Below are 19,017 nucleotides of genomic sequence, written 5' to 3' on the forward strand. Positions count from 1 at the left end.
GAAAAGAGATTTCCCCTAGCGTAAGATTTACGCAGTACGAGAGTACCTCTCGTAAGAGAACTGAGCTTAGTGTATCAAATTATTAGAGCACATAGTATCAATACTACTGTACATTCCTGCAATACAGGAATATTACAGGACTTCATTTCTAGGAAAATGCAAAGCAATTAGAATCTCTTAAGAACTCCTTCCCTGACAGCTTGGAGTATTGCGCTAAAAGAACAGCGATTTGAATCTATTGAGTACTCCTGCCCTGAGAGCAGCACGTAATACACTAAAATAACAGCAATTTGAATCTATCGAGTACTCCTGCCCTGAGAGCAGCGCTTAATACACTAAAATAACAGCGATTTGAATCTATTGAGTACTCCTGCCCTGAGAGCAGCGCATAATACACTAAAAATAACAGTGATTTGAATCTATTGAGTACTCCTGCCCTGAGAGCAGCGCTTAATACACTAAAATAACAGCGATTTGAATCTATTGAGTACTCCTGCCCTGAGAGCAGCGCTTAATACACTAAAATAACAGCGATTTGAATCTATTGAGTACTCCTGCCCTGAGAGCAGCACGTAATACACTAAAAATAACAGTGATTTGAATCTATTGAGTACTCCTGCCCTGAGAGCAGCGCGTAATACACAAAAAATAACTGCGATTTGAATCTATTGAGTACTCCTGCCCTGAGAGCAGCGCGTAATACACTAAAAAAAACAGCGATTTGAATCTATTGAGTACTCCTGCCCTGAGAGCAGTGCGTAATACATTAAAATAAAAGCGATTTGAATATGAATACTCCTGCCCTAAGAGCAGTGCGTAATACACTAAAATAACAGCGATTTGAATCTATTGAGTACTCCTGCCCTGAAAGCAGCGCGTAGTACACTAAAATAACAGTGATTTGAATCTATCAAGTTCTCCTGCCCTAAGAGCAGCGCATAATACACTAAAATAACAGCAATTTGAATCTATTGAGTACTCCTGCCCTGAGAGCAGCGGATAATACACTAAAAATAACAGCGATTTGAATCTATTGAGTACTCCTGCCCTGAGAGCAGCGCTTAATACACTAAAAATAACAGCGATTTGAATCTATCGAGTACTCCTGCCCTGAGAGCAGCGCATAATACACTAAAATAACAGCAATTTGAATCTATTGAGTACTCCTGCCCTGAGAGCAGCGGATAATACACTAAAAATAACAGCGATTTGAATCTATCGAGTACTCCTGCCCTGAGAGCAGCACGTAATACACTAAAATAACAGCAATTTGAATCTATCGAGTACTCCTGCCCTGAGAGCAGCGCTTAATACACTAAAATAACAGCGATTTGAATCTATTGAGTACTCCTGCCCTGAGAGCAGCGCATAATACACTAAAAATAACAGTGATTTGAATCTATTGAGTACTCCTGCCCTGAGAGCAGCGCTTAATACACTAAAATAACAGCGATTTGAATCTATTGAGTACTCCTGCCCTGAGAGCAGCGCTTAATACACTAAAATAACAGCGATTTGAATCTATTGAGTACTCCTGCCCTGAGAGCAGCACGTAATACACTAAAAATAACAGTGATTTGAATCTATTGAGTACTCCTGCCCTGAGAGCAGCGCGTAATACACAAAAAATAACTGCGATTTGAATCTATTGAGTACTCCTGCCCTGAGAGCAGCGCGTAATACACTAAAAATAACAGCGATTTGAATCTATTGAGTACTCCTGCCCTGAGAGCAGCACGTAATACACTAAAAATAACAGTGATTTGAATCTATTGAGTACTCCTGCCCTGAGAGCAGCACGTAATACACAAAAAATAACTGCGATTTGAATCTATTGAGTACTCCTGCCCTGAGAGCAGCGCGTAATACACTAAAAATAACAGCGATTTGAATCTATTGAGTACTCCTGCCCTGAGAGCAGTGCGTAATACATTAAAATAAAAGCGATTTGAATATGAATACTCCTGCCCTAAGAGCAGTGCGTAATACACTAAAATAACAGCGATTTGAATCTATTGAGTACTCCTGCCCTGAAAGCAGCGCGTAATACACTAAAATAACAGTGATTTGAATCTATCAAGTTCTCCTGCCCTAAGAGCAGCGCATAATACACTAAAATAACAGCAATTTGAATCTATTGAGTACTCCTGCCCTGAGAGCAGCGGATAATACACTAAAAATAACAGCGATTTGAATCTATTGAGTACTCCTGCCCTGAGAGCAGCGCTTAATACACTAAAAATAACAGCGATTTGAATCTATCGAGTACTCCTGCCCTGAGAGCAGCGCATAATACACTAAAATAACAGCAATTTGAATCTATTGAGTACTCCTGCCCTGAGAGCAGCGGATAATACACTAAAAATAACAGCGATTTGAATCTATCGAGTACTCCTGCCCTGAGAGCAGCGCATAATACACTAAAATAACAGCAATTTGAATCTATTGAGTACTCCTGCCCTGAGAGCAGCGCGTAATACACTAAAATAACAGCGATTTGAATCGATCGAGTACTCCTGCCCTGAGAGCAGCGGATAATACAATAAAATAACAGCGATTTTATCTATTGAGTACTCCTGCCCTGAGAGCAGCGCATAATACAATAAAATAACAGCGATTTTAATCTATTGAGTACTCCTGCCCTGAGAGCAGCGCGTAATACACTAAAAAAATAACAGCAATTTGAATCTATTGAGTACTCCTGCCCTGAGAACAGCGCATAATACACTAAAAATAACAGCAATTTGAATCTATTGATGTAACGACAAACTGATAGGAAACAAGTGCGAGTGCACAATGTATTTATTGGGTAACAAATACTCAAGGTTAATGACAGACAACGTATTCTTCTTGATGCGATCGCCAGGAACACAGCAAACAGGAGAGCGTGACACAGGGGCTGAGACAGGCGATCCACAGTGAGAATGCAGGTGAAGAATCCGTGGTGAGATCGGCGGTGAAGAATCCGTGGTGAGATCGGCGGTGAATAATCCAGTCCAGTGCAGTGCAGTGCAGTGCAGGCGAAACACGAGGGAATAAACAGGAGCAGGCACGCAGACAGGGATTCATCAAACAACGATCTGACAAACATAAGACGAAAGACAGGGCATTAAATAGGCTGTGATTATTACCATCAGCTGCCGCTGATCAGGATGATCAGTGACAACGCCCACATGAAACAATGAATGAACTGAGACACACCCACACACGCACACACATGAACACACAGACTAGAATGAGACAGCGGATCTACCAACCGTGACAATTGAGTACTCCTGCCCTGAGAGCAGCACGTAATACACTAAAAAAATAACAGCAATTTGAATCTATTGAGTACTCCTGCCCTGAGAGCAGCGCGTAATACACTAAAAATAACAGCAATTTGAATCTATTGAGTACTCCTGCCCTGAGAGCAGCGCATAATACACTAAAATAACAGCAATTTGAATCTATTGAGTACTCCTGCCCTGAGAGCAGCGCATAATAATACACAAAAAATAACAGCGATTTGAATCGAGCTCCTGCCCTGAGAGAAGCGCTAAGGTGTATAGCTGGTGTGTGGTGAGCGCACTGGCGCCGTTGTACTGTGGCTGCCGTCGCATCATCCAAGTGGATGCTGCACACTGGTGGTGGTTGAGGAGAGATCCCCTGATATGATTGTAAAGCGCTTTGGGTGTACAGTAGTACATATGAAAGCGCTATATAAATGCCTCATTCATTCATTCATTCATTCATGTATCATTTTGACCGGCGTTGAAATATCGCGGAAAATTTGAACGAGTTCTGTTCTCGCATATCAATTTAACAGACAGCGAGGTACCATTGGAAAAGCATGTTTTACACCAGTTACCCCATAAGCAGCTTTGTTTTGGTTGACTGATGAAACAGTCAAATCAAAATGCATACAATACGATATTTAGACGATGATATTAGTTCTGTGCATTTTAAATGTTCGCTTATTATCTTAGTAAACGTTAGAGGATGTTGAATTGTGACAAAATATAGTAGTAAATTCACTTACCTTGCAATAAATGCGTTCTCCCACGAACATCTGTCTTTTATTCCGACTATTCCTCAAGAATCCCTCCGCAGACCGCAGCGCACATCAAATTCAAACGTCTAAACCCCGCCCTTGCTTTAGTTTCATTGGTTGAAGCTGTAAACCAATCATTTTCCTTTCTGCCCTCAGAACATGTTTGAGTAAGTAAAACTCCCATCTGCCTTTGTCTATGGTCAGAAACTTTGCTTTCAAGGAATGCAATAGACTCATCGTTGTGGACTGGGGCAACCACAAGCTCCACAATCTGTTTTAGATCCAACAAGACTTGCCATGCAGGATCATGCTCAGGAATTTTGGGCCCAATTAGAAAGGGGAGCAATCTTAGCAAGTTCCAGTTTTCATGGGCATTGCCGCCTACGGTTTTCCTGCTTGACAGATTTTGCGGCAAAACATGAGGCTTATTTGTTTTGTCGGTCCACTTGTATGGAAAGTGAAGAATGGAATTGTTGATATCATCCAAGCTGATATACTTCTTTGATATTAGTATTTTGAGACAACTTGCTATTTCAACAGGCACAATGCCTTCAAAGAGGTCATGGGCAATGTCAGGAGGGTAGCCACTGACAACATGAAAATGAGAAAGGGCTTTAGTCAAAGGACATGCTCGTTTAACTCCAAAACAGTTACTGCCACTATCTAAGGCTGCTTTGACATGAGTCCCGTGTGTTTCTTTTGTTCTGAGGATAAAAGTTTCTGATCTCACCTCATTCAATGCAATTTCTGAGGCTGTTGCAGTACAAAAACGGCAAAAATAGGGGCCTGTAAAACTCTCAACAAAGCCTGCTATTCCGTGAGCTCCTAAATTGTCTGCAGCAACTGACTGAACTGTACCTTTAAGCGATCTGCCTAGTTGTGGAACAAATATTCCATTAATTTCCAAAGACCTGAGATCTCTAACAAGTGGTTCTAAAACCCTGTCATAGCCATAGCACTTCACATCGTCTGTTTTGCACAACAGTGCTAAGTAGATGGAGGTCAAAGACGAATTACACCCAGGAGGAAGGTTACTCAGCACCCAATACACAGCACAAAGTTTGTGTGTTTTACGGGAGGTGCCTAGAGGGTTGCAGACCTCGAAGTCATCAACATACAAACTTACAGATAGTCTTAACTCCTTCCCTTACAAAAAAAGTGTTTTGCTTAAAATGCAGACCGTCCCTGAAAGACCTGTACACAATTTCACCTGAAGTCTCCACTTCGGTTTCGTGATTACAAACTATCTTGTCCAAGATATCTTTCCTATTCAAAAGCACTTGTAGTGATTCAAGAATGGGGACATACATACTGAAAGGTTTTGTTCTCTTTAGGGCAAAGTACTCCCAGCTTGTGGAGGGTTGCCGGAGCAATGGGTGGCGGGCAATATGCCAACCCGTCGAAGTGGGATGTCGAGGGTTTGTGGGCCAATCCCTTTGCAGGGCCAACAAAATGCTTGGCATCACAGGGGCGAGCCAGCGAAGGGCCATCAAGTTGGCCACTGATGCTGCAGAAGTAGCATCAAGGTGGCTGTGGATCAGGAGAGGAGAGGTATGGCGTGTAGGGTAGTAGCGCTACATGGACATAAGCTGGGACCTGATCACCCCGGCTGGGTCGCCTAGGGGAGGGGGTCTGATTGTTGAAAGACCCGAAACCCCCCGTGATCCTAGGTTACATCACTGATGATATGTCCAGGTGCACCAGACGGTGTATCTAAAATCTAGCATCCAAAATATATTCAACTGGTTCTATTACATTAAAGTTTGCCTTATAATACTGCTTACGTTGATATGCAGAACTCAAAGTCCCACCCTTAGCTATGGCTTTATTTATAGGACTCCCTGTGCATAAAGCAGTGGTTATTTCCTCTATGACATCTCTGTCAACCTGAAGGTTGTGCTTCTGAAAAATATCAACTAGAACACCATCAGTGTGGGAACTTGAGAGAGAGCTAGTTAAGTGGTTAAGCTCAGACAAAAAAAAAAATCACTGATTGCTGTGCTTGGTACATGAGTAAAATGTTCTAACTTTAACAGAGCTGCTGCAAAAGTGTGTTCTATTACATTTGGAAGGTCTTTTGGGGCATTTACACTGGAATCTGTTTGTGCATCCAAGTATGCCTCACCTATATCATCGTTTGAAGTATTTTCAGCTGAATTCAGGGAAACAAAAGTGGTAGATGTCACAATGCCTGGTTTAAAATCTGTTAATGAATAGGAATTGTGTGTTCTGCTCTTGTGGGATTTAAATGTTCCGTAGATATTTGTTTGAAAGTTGCAACCTAAAAACATGCAAGTTACAATCTCATTTTTCTTCAGGTGTGCATTAATGTGAACCCAGTAATCCCTTTCAGAGACAAGATCCTCACAAAGACACAAATGGCAGCTAAATATACAACTATCTATTTGATGAGAGGTTTCAGCCACATGGAATCTATTCAAATGAATTAAAAGTGCATTCCATGTTCTAAAAGTGCATGGGCAGGTTACATATGCACATGGGAATCTATTATTATTCCCATAAAAACTATGTTTTACCCGATAATGCTTTAATACATGGGACTACTTGGTAAAACTGAGGGGCAGGCTTTACAACGCCACATTCACAGCATTTTCTGCATCACTCATCACTGAAAAAGAGAAATAAAAAATAAATGAAAAAAGGATAAATCAAAAGAAAGGTTTCACAAATATAAGTATTTCTAATTAAAAATAAACATGCTGTCAAATTATGAAATATCAAACAACAACAAAACATACTCCTATCAGGATTTTTAGGGACAATCACCATTTCCTGGACATTGTCGTCCGAAACCAATCACCGTGTCTATAATGATGCCTGTGGAATTATATTTATTTAAATATTCTTTTTAAAACCCTGTTTTTAAAACATGAAATAAACAACGACAACAGGTGGTCAAATTTGTAAGTTGCACTACTGGCACTATCTCAAAAAATTGTTGCAAAATGTGAGAAAACATTTTAGACTCACACTCTGTGGGAAACACTGAATAGCCTACTACAGAACCCTGCCCTGTAAGGCAAAAAATGTAAACATTACTCACCACACAAATTGAGCCCACAGTGAAAGAGCTGACTCCACATTACATGTACAGAGTGAGTTTAGTGTCCATCTGCAACAACAAAGAGCAAGAACATAAATTAATGTTACCGTGAAATAATTAAAAATTTAACTTATATGTTAACCTTAAATCATAAGCCCTTCAAGTTAAACTCTTCCTTCTTGTTTAAGATGAACAGCGAACCATTTAAAAAACACATTTTGTAGATTAAGTGACCCTTTGTCTTTTCTAAAAGGTTACTCGAAATGTACCATAACTTAAAACATTAAAGGTATAGCGGAGGATTTTCCCGAATTTTAGAAAAGAACCGCCCTCTCCACTTTTTGAAAAAATGCACATGCGCAACACTCTACCTGCTCCCGAGAGGGAACGCCTATTAAACGCTAGCATCGCTAATCATAGCTTACATTAACTTTTACTAGCAGTGATTTTAAATGGATTTCTCCAAATAGCATGCCAAACTTTACCTGTCGAGTAGAAACTTCGCGACTGAGGCATTGAGGCATCAGTGGGAAGCCCAACCTGTGCTTTTAGCGCACGCCAGCGTGTGAAATATTCTCCCAAAAACACTTCGTCTTGTTTCTTTCTTCAGAGGCCTTTCTCTTCTTGTCATACAATTCGTAGACACTTTTTCTCTTGCGACCCTCAGACATTTGGAAAAAACCCGGTGAGAACGGCGAGCTTCAATGAATGGCTGAAACCATAGCTCACCACACACATATACACCTGAAAGTGCGCATGCGCAGAAAGGACGAGCACGTACGATGGCCTTACGTAAACATATCACCAGAATGATTGACACTTAGGTGGACCAATAGTATAGGCTACCCACCCGGAAAAAGAAAATCCTCCGCTATACCTTTAATGCAGTTCCTGGCAAAGCAGTATTTTTGGGTGTTTGCGCCACAAAAGTTAACTTGGCTGGGGTACCCCACCCCCAAAGTAGAGTAGTAGGGAGAGATTATGGGCTCTAACAGAGTCAACGCATCGATACGCATACGCGCCTGCAAGGCTACGCATCACTACGCTTCGGCCGCCATTATGCGTAGCAAAATGTGTCGTCCCAGTTTTTGATACGCGACGCACCGTTGCATGCAATACTATGCGTTGTTGGTGGGGGCGATACTGCAAGTTGCTTGCGTCCGATGTGTAGACTATGAAAGGGAGCACGTCGCTCACGTTGCTCGCGTTGACTCTGTCAGAGCCCTATTGCGTAGCCGGCCGCACTAACCTGGCAAGTTGTCGCTTCAGTCTTTTGAAAAATGAACCTGCTAAAATGGCGTTTTTCAGGGACTAATATGGGCTAAGGCCACGCCCCCTTGGCGGGCTCTGACGTGTAATGGTGTGATGCAAGCTCATTGGCGCACACGTCAGAGGCGCCCGCGCCATTGGATGTGCAGTTGCCACAGCACAAACAATGAGTGAGCCAGACACTCACTGTGCTAGCTGTGCTGCTGCAAAATGCGTTTTACACAGACTGTATAACGTTAAAACAGTTACTGTGCACTGGGATCCTTCAGATTGATAGTCAAAATGTCCTAGTTTTTTCCCCTTTTCGGGGATTATATTCCTAGTTTTGATCTCAGACGTCTGGTCACTTTATCTCATATATCAGAATATTCTATTACTGTTAAGCCCACTATAAATACACTGAACCATGTGTTCTGTATCATAGCTACATTTATGACCTTTGTAGAAAAAAAAAAAAGCCGCGTGAAAATCAGTTCGGTATTCAGTGAGGTATGATTAATTAAATGCGCTGACATCTTATTGCACCCGCCAAACAGATTACACGGAGTGGAGCGGGTGACCAGTCTAAGATGGCGGGCCCACGGCTCGTCCGCACCAATAACTTAGGCAGTAGCGGTCGATAGGGCGTCTACTCTCTATCTCTGGTTAAACACACACTTCGTTCAAATTCGACAAAAACTATATAAAACTCACCAAAACCTTGTTGTTCCAAAAATCTGCAATTTCAGTTTTGCTGCAACAGTGCTCTAACTCGTAGAATTATTATTTTAGCCTAACGTTATTCTGTCTGTAACTTACATGATGCACGTCTCTGTTTCTCTCTTACTGGTAAAGTTACTCTGAGCTACGCAACCGTTTATTGCAGGTGCTTAACAATCGACCAAAGCGGTCCCGCACCGTCTCACTTTCATCTTGTAAAATCAGCTTTTTTCTTTGCTCTCTTCGAAAATGGGGGTCCCACATTATTTAATTGTTACCAGCAGACTATTAGCAAAGCATACTTACAGAGTTGAGCTGAGCGATGGTGGAAATAGACCCAGGGCAAGTTGAGCTGGAAGTTGCAAGTGGAAACGTTGAAAAAAAGCGCTGACTTTTCTTTCTTCTTCCCGAAATGCATTTGAACCCGTGCGTGATTATCGCGAGATAAAATGAGAACTGGTATTAACTTGATGGATTGACTTACTTTATCCCAACATGAGTTAAATATGTTTGTGCACGCTTTCTGCAGATAATGTGCAGTCTACACAATTCTATCACGTTTTACATAAGAACATAAAACCCTTTAGTAAAATATACTAAATATAATTTGATAAATCTAACAGGTGACCAGTCTCCCTTTTTTCAGTGTAGATGACAAATAAAATAATGGTTCTTTTTTATTTTTTAAATTCTCTAGAAAAGGTTTTCTTCTCATGGGTTCAACAATGTTTTGGACCAGCTGTAGTTTGTTTATTATGCATGCAGGGCAACCACCCATTAGAGCATTACAATAATCTAGAATTGAGGTCATGAATGCATGAACTAACTGTTCCGCATTTGTCATTGAGAGCATATATCGAAATTTAGATATATTTTTAAGATGGAATAATGCGGTTTTACATATGCTAGAAACATGGCTTTCAAATTAAAGATTGGTGGTATTATACCCGCGTCCAGACCTCTGGAAACTCCATGTATGGTCCCTGGACTAGATGACCTACCCCAGACAGTAGTTGACACCATCACTTCTGCTAGAGCCCCCTCTAGCAGGCGAACCTGTTCGTTGAGTGGTGTTCTTCTCACCAGGAGAACCCCCAAACTTGCTCGATCAAAGCAGTGCTTTCCTTCCTGCAAGAATAGTTGGAGCGAAGGATGTCTCCCTCCACCCTTAAAGTGTATGTTGCCACTATCACCGCACATCACGATGCAGTTGAGGGTAAATTGCTGGGAAAGCACGACCTGATCGTCAGGTTCCTGTGGGGGGCCGAGGAGACTAAATCCACCTGGCCCACTCTCAATACCTTCTTGGGATTTGTCTCTGGTCCTTTCGGCTTTTCAGAGAGCCTTTGAGCTTTTGCAATCAGCAGAGTTAAAAAAAAAAATCCCTTCCGGGACCAGGTGGTGAACTTGCAAGCGCTGCCTTCGGAGGAGGCAGACCCAGCCCTGGCTTTTCTCTGTCCCATTCGCGCTTTGCACCTTTACGTGGAAAGAACGCAAAGCCTCAGGACCTCAGACCAGCTCTTTGTCTGTTACGGAGGCCAGCAGAAGGGAAAGGCTTTCTCCAAGCAGAGGATGGCCCACTGGATAGTGGCGTGTCCTGCCCGTTCGGCTTGAGAGCCCACTAGGAGTGTCGCTTCTTCCTGGGCGCTGGCACACGGCGCCTCGCTGACAGATATCTGTAAAGTTACTGGCTGGGCGACACCTATCACGTTGGCTAGGTTTAATAGCCTACGTGTTGAGCAGGCTGGAACACTGTTTGTTATGTTTCGTGGTCCAGGCTGGGCCAGTTTGTTTTTTCTTGCCATTTGTGGAGCCTGGGCTGTCTATAGAGACCGCGCTTTTTTACAGTGTGTTCAGGGGACAGGCAGCTAGCGGATAATGAAAAGATTTTTGCTGTATGTGACACAAAATGTTTTGGCCTATAAAAACACGTGACATCGCTTAGTTAGTCGCTTTAATTCCTGAAAAGACCGTAGTAGGCATTCACATTCGAACGAACTGAACTGAGTCACTTCCACACTAACTGAACTGAGTCCTTGTAACGTAAATGCCTCTGGGTTAATGCGAATTAGCTCAAGAATATAGGGAATTTTAGGAATATTAATATTTATGACTCATGGTCATAATTCATAAATCGCATATGCATTTACTTTATCAATTATAGGAAATGCCTCGTTCTGTACTGTCTGATCATTACAGTTAAGAAGAAGTATTCCTGTTTACAAAACTCCAAGAAAGTTTATCTTCTGGCCACGAAGACAAAACCTCTTTGGGTTTATAAATTAAAACTACTCAAAGTAGTTTTATAATATAGAGCCTGTAGCTTTATAGATCTTTTGTTTCATTGACTTTATAAAAAGTGGGTTTTCAAAACACAGAGACAGTTAAAAGTATAAATGGGTTTATTAATAAAATGGCACACGCTAGAGATTATAAGCTACAAATATAAACGTACGTAAAATGCAAACGATAAAACAAACAAACATTTAAACAAACATGACGTGATCGGAATGAATGACATGAAAGAAAGAAAGAAAGAAAGAAAGAAAGAAAGAAAGAAAGAAAGAAAGAAAGAAATAAAGAGTTAAGAGATAGAGGGTAACTTAATTCACAGACCTACAAGCTAAACACCAGGAATCAGCTGTTAGAGAGAAAGATACTTGCGAGATGTGGTACTCTTTCAGTGTGATGCTGAAAAGGGGGACGCGCGCGTGCGCGTGTCCGGCTGGTTTGCGTCTAGCTTTGTCTTCTGGGTCGTTTCGCAAAACGATGTAAAGGCTCACTTGAATTTAACGTTACCGAGAAAGTTCAGATTCGTCTCCCGGGATGGGAGAGGCTGGAAATCTTAGTTGCAAAGACCGGCTGTTACGACTCGAACATGGGTTCGTTCGATGGAGAAGGCCAGGGCCTCCTCCAGATGTTCCTTGGAGGAGCGCTGCGCCGGGGAGAAGAAGGTCCGAAGAGCGGAAGTTGAGTTGGAAGCGATAAGAGAGAGGAAGAGAGAAGGTTTTGGACTTTTATCAGTGTCCCAGGTGCCGTCCCCTCCTTCGTGTAGGACGAATCAGCTGTCGAGATTTTTCGAGCGGGAAGATTCCTTTGTCCGGTTAGACACGCCCACTCGAATGAGTCATGATTGACTTTAACTGGAGAGGATTTTCTCCAGACATATGAACTTATAAAACAATGCGCATCACTGAATTCTGCTATCGGAATTCAACTCCGTTAGCTGGAGAGGATTACAGAGATATCAAAAATAGAATCTAGGCATTGTAGCCATGCAAAGATACATTATTATGCATTTGTATAGGCAATAGTGGTTCTATTAATGTTACAAATAGGACATATGCTTTCCTATGGTTTACACACACCTCTTAACACACAAATTTATATATTTAGTACCTTTAAGAGTGACTTTATGGGTAAAATTCCTTTTCTGTAGGGGGTTTCTGTTTCACAGTCCAGAGTGTGTTTGTGTGTGTGTTGGAATGTTGCGACCCTGTTATCTCATGCACAGGGCTGGATAGCTCTGTGGTCAAATTTTATGACCTGCCAATGAGTTCGGGTTACGGGATGCGATTCTACTGGGAGAACATTCTTCAAAAATACATTTCAGATCCAAACACTCGAAGATCATAACTATATGATCAAAACAACATTAATCACACATACATACAGGAAATTCAGATACAAGTCTGAGTTACACACATTTAAAAGAATGTTAAGTTACACACAACGGATGTGTGTGTGTGTGTGTGTGTGTGTGTGTATGTGTGTGTGTGTCATGAGACTGTAAAAGTCACATGGAGTCCATGCTGAAATGGGGGTTTTAGAGGGGATTCTAAGAAAACAGGGTTTCCTTATGTGACTCAAAGGTCCCTCGGGGGATACGAGTCACATGGGCGCTGGTAAATTGGTCCTCGTGGGGCAATTATTAACCAGCCAGGACAAAGACGATGTGTTTTGCCATCACATGATCCACTTAATGCGAAAAGCAGATGCCATTGTTGTTACATCCTTTACATTCACACAAACTGAACTGAGTCAACTGCATTGCACTCAGACTTCAGTGTACACATACAGGTTGATTCTTTCTTTATAATTTTTTTTATTTGATTGTCATAGATGAATGATATATTTTGTTTTCAAGTGGTGATTTGTAAAGGACGAAGATAGTCTCATGATAAGTGATAAGTGCGTGTTGAATTGACGTGAGATAAATTTCAGTGAAAACAGTTACTGTTCAGTGAACTGAACTGTTCATTAATTCATTTTATTATTATTCATTAATTCATTTTATTTCATATTTTATTTTATACATTGGTTTAATTATATATATATATATATATATATATATATATATATATACACATATATATATTTATTTATTATAAATATATATATATATTTGTTTTATATATATATATATATATATATATATATATATATATATATATATATATATATATATATATATATATATATTAATCTAGTTAGTACTGTAGATAACCATTTAAACAAGTGCAGACACACATTTAAAATCCTTAATAATTTTTTTTTTCTTCTTTTGATTAATGCAAGGTGTGAGACCCCGAACCCGGGACTCCAGATACTATTATAATAAGTTGTGATTATATGTATTTGGTGAGCTAAGACCCAAGGAGATAATTGTCCTCCTTTTTTTTTCTTTTTTTTTTTTGAATCGTACTAATGGGTTACAATTACATGTTGTCAACTATATTGTTTTAAGTTTATGTCAAATTTGTTATGGTAAACATATTGGAATCTAAAGTAGGCTTAAAGGATGTTATTTGGCATAATATATTAAAATCAATATAAAACTGTCACTCATCCCAGACTTCATCGCAATCTCAGAAAAGTTCTGTTTTAATCAGTGAAGGCGTCTGCACTGCATAATTACTCTCTTATTTAAATCATGACTAGGCTACACTTTGTTATAATGAGAGGATATGTGAGCATGCAGAACTCACTGCTGTACAAATACTCTGGCGTTTTGAGCGGTGGGTGGATTCTGACTAACTTACACCTTACACCACTTACACCTTTGATTGGCCATTGCGTTCAAGAAATCAACAGACATGTCTGTGAATAGCTTCATTGCTCAATGCTGCAAAAACACATTGTAAATAGAAACCCTCTGACTCTCCAGAAGGCAAACACAAATACACACTGGAGCGTTTGTAAATCAGTTTCTCCAATATGATAATATAGTATTAACCTGAGGGTGCTCTTGCGTTCGTTTGAGGGTGCTTAGCACCACCTAGCACCGCTGTAGAACCGGACCTGCCTTTTGTGCGGCGCCCCCCTTCCATTTTGCACCCAACCAACCGCCTATGCCACGGGCTGCCCTGCTCAGCTCCTGGAGGGCCACAATCCTGCAGAGTTTCTTTCTAACACGCATACATTTAGTTTTAAAATAAATAATCCTGAAGGACTTGATTAGCTTGATCAAGTGTGTTTAATTAGGGTTGAAGCTAAACTAAACCAAAGAGTATAGAAGCCCAAGAGGCGAAACTCTGTTGTGTTATGGGTAACAGTCTGTAGATGGCGCTGCAGAGGCGCGTCTGCCATTATGGACTGAAAGCTGCTGAAATCGTTAGTGCCAGTCAATGGTAAAATCAATGCCTCTTCTCTCACAAAAAGAAAAAAATACAAAAAAACGTATCATACACAAATGCACACACAATAGATGGTGGTGTCTGATTAATTACTGAGATCTTATGGCACCACTTCCATTTTAGTACTGTTTATAGTTCATGTGTGCACTTGCTAGTTTGCACATCTTTTTTGTAGCCTACCTTTCCGCCTGTAATAGGACATTCACAGATTGTTTTTATTCTTGCCATTGAAACGTTCACTGTGTGCACTTTCACTGAAGATGTTGAAAAAACAAGTTGTTAATATTTTTGTGATATCTATGTAAAAGATTAACTGTCTTTAGAAATGTTCATTTATAATTTTATTTATTTATTTATTTATTTATTTTTCCAAATCATATGGTGATGTTCACTAATTTCAAAATCAACATTTGAATAAATATCTTATTACTGTGTGTCTGCATATATATTATTTCATGAATTTCTGTTATTCATATAACAAGGAAAATGCATAATAGAACATAAATATTGATAGATTAAAGGTCTGCAGTAATTTTATAATTGTATCTTTGCAAACCGTAAGTGGTAGGCTAATGAAGCCGATTCGGTGGGGGACATACCATTACGAAAAAGAATATAGGAATCTTATATTTTGGGACAAAATATTATAGTAATCTTATAGGAATACGAGCCGCTATAGTATTTCTATAGTAGTCTTATAGTCCTTCTATAGTAATATTTTGTCCCAAAATACTATTTTCCTAAGGGTAATTAGGCCATGTATAACCAACACATAAACGTAAAATTTTCTGTCATTTAACGTCGGTCATCCTCATTAATGTATTTTAAATTGTTTTCATATTTAGATATGACGGCCAGAAAATTAAGTTATGTTAAGTTTTTGTTATGTTAAGTTGGTTCAGTGCCATTGACTATTATTATTATTTTTCGGCGTTTTCCTTCAGTTTTCAGTCCATAATGGCGGCCGCGCCGTCACGTCATGGGGGCAACTGTTGCTATGGAGCATTCTATTGAGTTTCGCCTCTTGGGCTTCTATACTCTTTGACTAAACTACAGGACTGTGGCCTCCAGGAACTGAGTTTGAAACATATGCACTGGATCAATTAAATGGGACACATTTTTAATTTACTGGTAATCTTTAGCTAAATAATATATAGTAATTGTACATGTTGGCAAATCAACAAATGCATAACCTAGACTATGTACATGCAAAAAATGTTTTTTTTTTGTTTTTTTTTGCACTTCTATGTGCATCTCAGTAACAGAATACCTAGAACCTTCCCAGACTGAATCATCTGGATATCAGTTCCTCAAAATTATGTGAAAGCGCATGTTTTTTTAAGGAACATGATTTCATAAATGATAAATATACCTTATTTATGAAATCTTGTTCCTTAAAAACATCCACATCAACACTTTCTATTTGATGCAAAAATAAACTGTGTAAGATAATCAAACGACAGAAAAACAAGCTGTTTCCCCTTTTTTCCGTTGATGCATGGAAAAATGCTTTGATTTTGTATTGTTTGAATACTGAACCACAGAGCCATACGTCACAGCAGTTTCAGGACAGCGCCAGGCCAGCTGTTTATGCAGGCTTAAGATTTGCACTATACGCAGTGGCTATCTGTAGTGTATCATTTGTAAAGTGTATTATTACAAATACATATAACATGTAAAGTATGTGTTTTAAAACACATACGTGTTTTTATTTCACGCAGATATAATCAACAGAAGCTATTTCTTTTAATGTAACGTGCGGCACAGTAGCTGATTCACGCTGATAATTCGTGTGGCGGTTTGTCCCATTTGTAGAATTATTATTTATAAGAACAACATACTCTTCAGATCTGTGGATAAACAATTTCTACAAAATGAAATGATGATGGCAAGGATATTAAACCGAACTCGGTGTGTCTTTAGTTCTCCATACATGGTGCTTGCTCAGCGCAACTGGACACACACCGTCAGTTATAAGTAGCTATGAGAGGAGCTCTGCTTTCAGAACAAAATATAGCTACTTTTTCCAACAAATAGCTGTGCAGTGTGGCGATCTCTGTTTTTAATGTCACATATAGGCCTCTAATGTTGAACGACTGGAGGTAAACAACCACACTGTCAGCTCTATGTCGTTGTCACGGAATGGGTAAATACAAAAGGTGCGAGGACTCAAGTGCAGAGAAAGAAATATTTATTAATAAAAGAAAAGCTAAACACAAAACAAAACCCACGAGGGGGAAAACATAACTAGTAAATACAAAACCAAAAACAGAACAAGAACTTACTGGGGAATCACAGGGAACAGGAAACATTAGACAACGAACCGACACAGACTGCAAACAAGAGGGGACTTATAAAGGGAACTAATCAAGAGGGAACAGGTGGAAGAACTCAAACAATAATCAGATAACAAGTGGGAGGGATCAGACAATGACATGAGCACATGGCCCAAAATAACAAAACACCCATGTGCAGCACAAGACAGGACAGGCATGTGACATTACCCCCTCCCTACGGAGCGGCTACCAGACGCTCCATCAGGCCAGGGCGGGACGGGAGGGACAGACCAGGGCGGAGCAGACTGTCCCTCGGGCGGCCAGGGCGGAGGAGACTGTCCCTCGGGCGGCCAGGGCGGAGCAGACTGTCCCTCGGGCGGCCAGGGCGGAGCAGACTGTCCCTCGGGCGGCCAGGGTGGAGCAGACTGTCCCTCGGGCGGCCAGGGCGGAGCAGACTGTCCCTCGGGCGGCCAGGGCGGAGCAGACTGTCCCTCGGGCGGCCAGGGCACCGGAACAGACACCACCGGCTCAGGAACTGGAACCACCGGCTCAGGCACTGGAACTGGCACCAACGGCTCAGGCACTGGAACTGGCACCAACGGCTCAGAAACAGGAACTGGCACCATCGACTCAGGCACTGGAACTGGCACCACCAACACAGGCTCGGCAGGCGTGACGTGAACAGGCTCGGCGGCGGCCATCTTGTCCTAAGACACAGGCTCGGCAGGCGTGACGTGAACAGGCTCGGCGGCGGCCATCTTGTCCGAAGACACAGGCTCAGCAGGCGTGACGTGAACAGGCTCGGCGGCGGCCATCTTGTCCAAAGACATAGGCTCAGGAACAGTCTCTGGATCGGCAGACGTCCTGTGCTTCCTCCACGCCTGCAGTACCGCCACTGCATAAAAAAGGAAGACCACTCTCTTGGCCGTGGCAGGACTGATGGTGGGCGGCTCCGAGACGATCTCAGGGATGACAGCGGGCTGCTCGGAGGGGATGGCCTCCGGGACGACAGTGGGCTGCTCGGAGGGGACGGCCTCCGGGCCATTGGGGAGGCAGGAAGTCTTCCTCCTCCTCCTCCTCCGCTTCCGGACCACCGGACTCGAGACCACCGGAACTGGGACCACCGGACTCGGGACCACCGGACTCGGGACCACCGGAACTGGGACCACCGGGACAGTCACGGAGGGAGTCTTCCTTCTCCTCCTCCGTTTCGGGACCACTGGACTCGGGACCATCGGACTCGGGGTCACCGGAACTGGGACCATCTGACTCGGGACCACCTGACTCGGGACCACCTTCCTGGCAATTCTCTCCTGATGGCGAATAAGACCCTCCACCATCGCCTCAAAACTGACCCGATCAAACGCCGATCGGATCAGCCAGTCCATCGGTTTGTCGAGCGCATGATTAAATAAGTCCTTACGAGCCTCCTCGTCAAGATTCAGCCCCTCAGCTGCGCTACAGAACACGTGACTGAATTCTCTCACCCCCGTCCCCTGCTGACGAAGGGAGATTAGCTCCTGAAATCGGAGAATCCGCTCCCAGTGCGGACAGGAGACTGGTTGCGCCCCCTTTCTCCGCTGAGTCCTCATTGGTCGGGTCGTTATGTCACGGAATGGGTAAATACAAAAGGTGCGAGGACTCAAGTAGTGATGTTACGTCTGACACCGACGCTCCGAAGCTTGCTTCAAACTCGAACGGTCCTTGCAATGAACCACTGCTTCGGAGCTTGTATCATTACGTCACTATTCACGTGAAAATGACTTCTGAAGCAAACACACTGGTTCACTCCTGTAGTGATCCACCTTTGACAGCCCAATCCAGTGTTGACAGGTTTGAAACCTGGCGGCTGTATTTCTTATAAAAGTGAAGCCAAACCATGGCAACAGTAGTCGGTGTCAGTAGTCGGTGTCTCTAAAGCTGGTGAAATTGTTTTAAAAAAAAAAGATATCACCTTTCACCAAAGACAAAGAAAATAATATTTCTGAATAAAAACCATACCATTTAATGAACACTTTGTCTAAGCCTTCTGCATGTACC

At 41.8% G+C, this 19,017-nt stretch overlaps 1 protein-coding gene across 1 annotated transcript; it reads right to left on the reverse strand.

Moving 5' to 3' along the window:
- Nucleotides 1-17,647: 17,647 nt before the first annotated feature.
- On the reverse strand, nt 17,648-18,619 carry LOC309498188 (uncharacterized protein). The gene is made up of 2 exons (XM_082168735.1): nt 18,102-18,619; nt 17,648-18,059 (listed from the first exon to the last, which is right to left on the reverse strand). Exons 1-2 carry the CDS (start codon nt 18,567-18,569, stop codon nt 17,685-17,687), a joined length of 843 nt encoding a protein of 280 aa, XP_082024861.1. The 5' UTR covers nt 18,570-18,619; the 3' UTR covers nt 17,648-17,684.
- Nucleotides 18,620-19,017: the final 398 nt, after the last annotated feature.

Source organism: Leuciscus leuciscus (assembly GCF_965113295.1).
Source record: "Leuciscus leuciscus genome assembly, chromosome: 5".
Taxonomy (NCBI): Eukaryota; Metazoa; Chordata; class Actinopteri; order Cypriniformes; family Leuciscidae; genus Leuciscus; species Leuciscus leuciscus.

Bases quoted from the DNA above. Each gene is read 5' to 3' on its own strand.
- LOC309498188 (XM_082168735.1), bottom strand. From the start codon at position 18,569: ATGAGGACTCAGCGGAGAAAGGGGGCGCAACCAGTCTCCTGTCCGCAC. The intron at 18,060-18,101 runs GTGGTCCCAGTT...GTGGTCCGGAAG, and splicing joins GTCCGGTGGTCCCGAGTCCG to CGGAGGAGGAGGAGGAGGAA.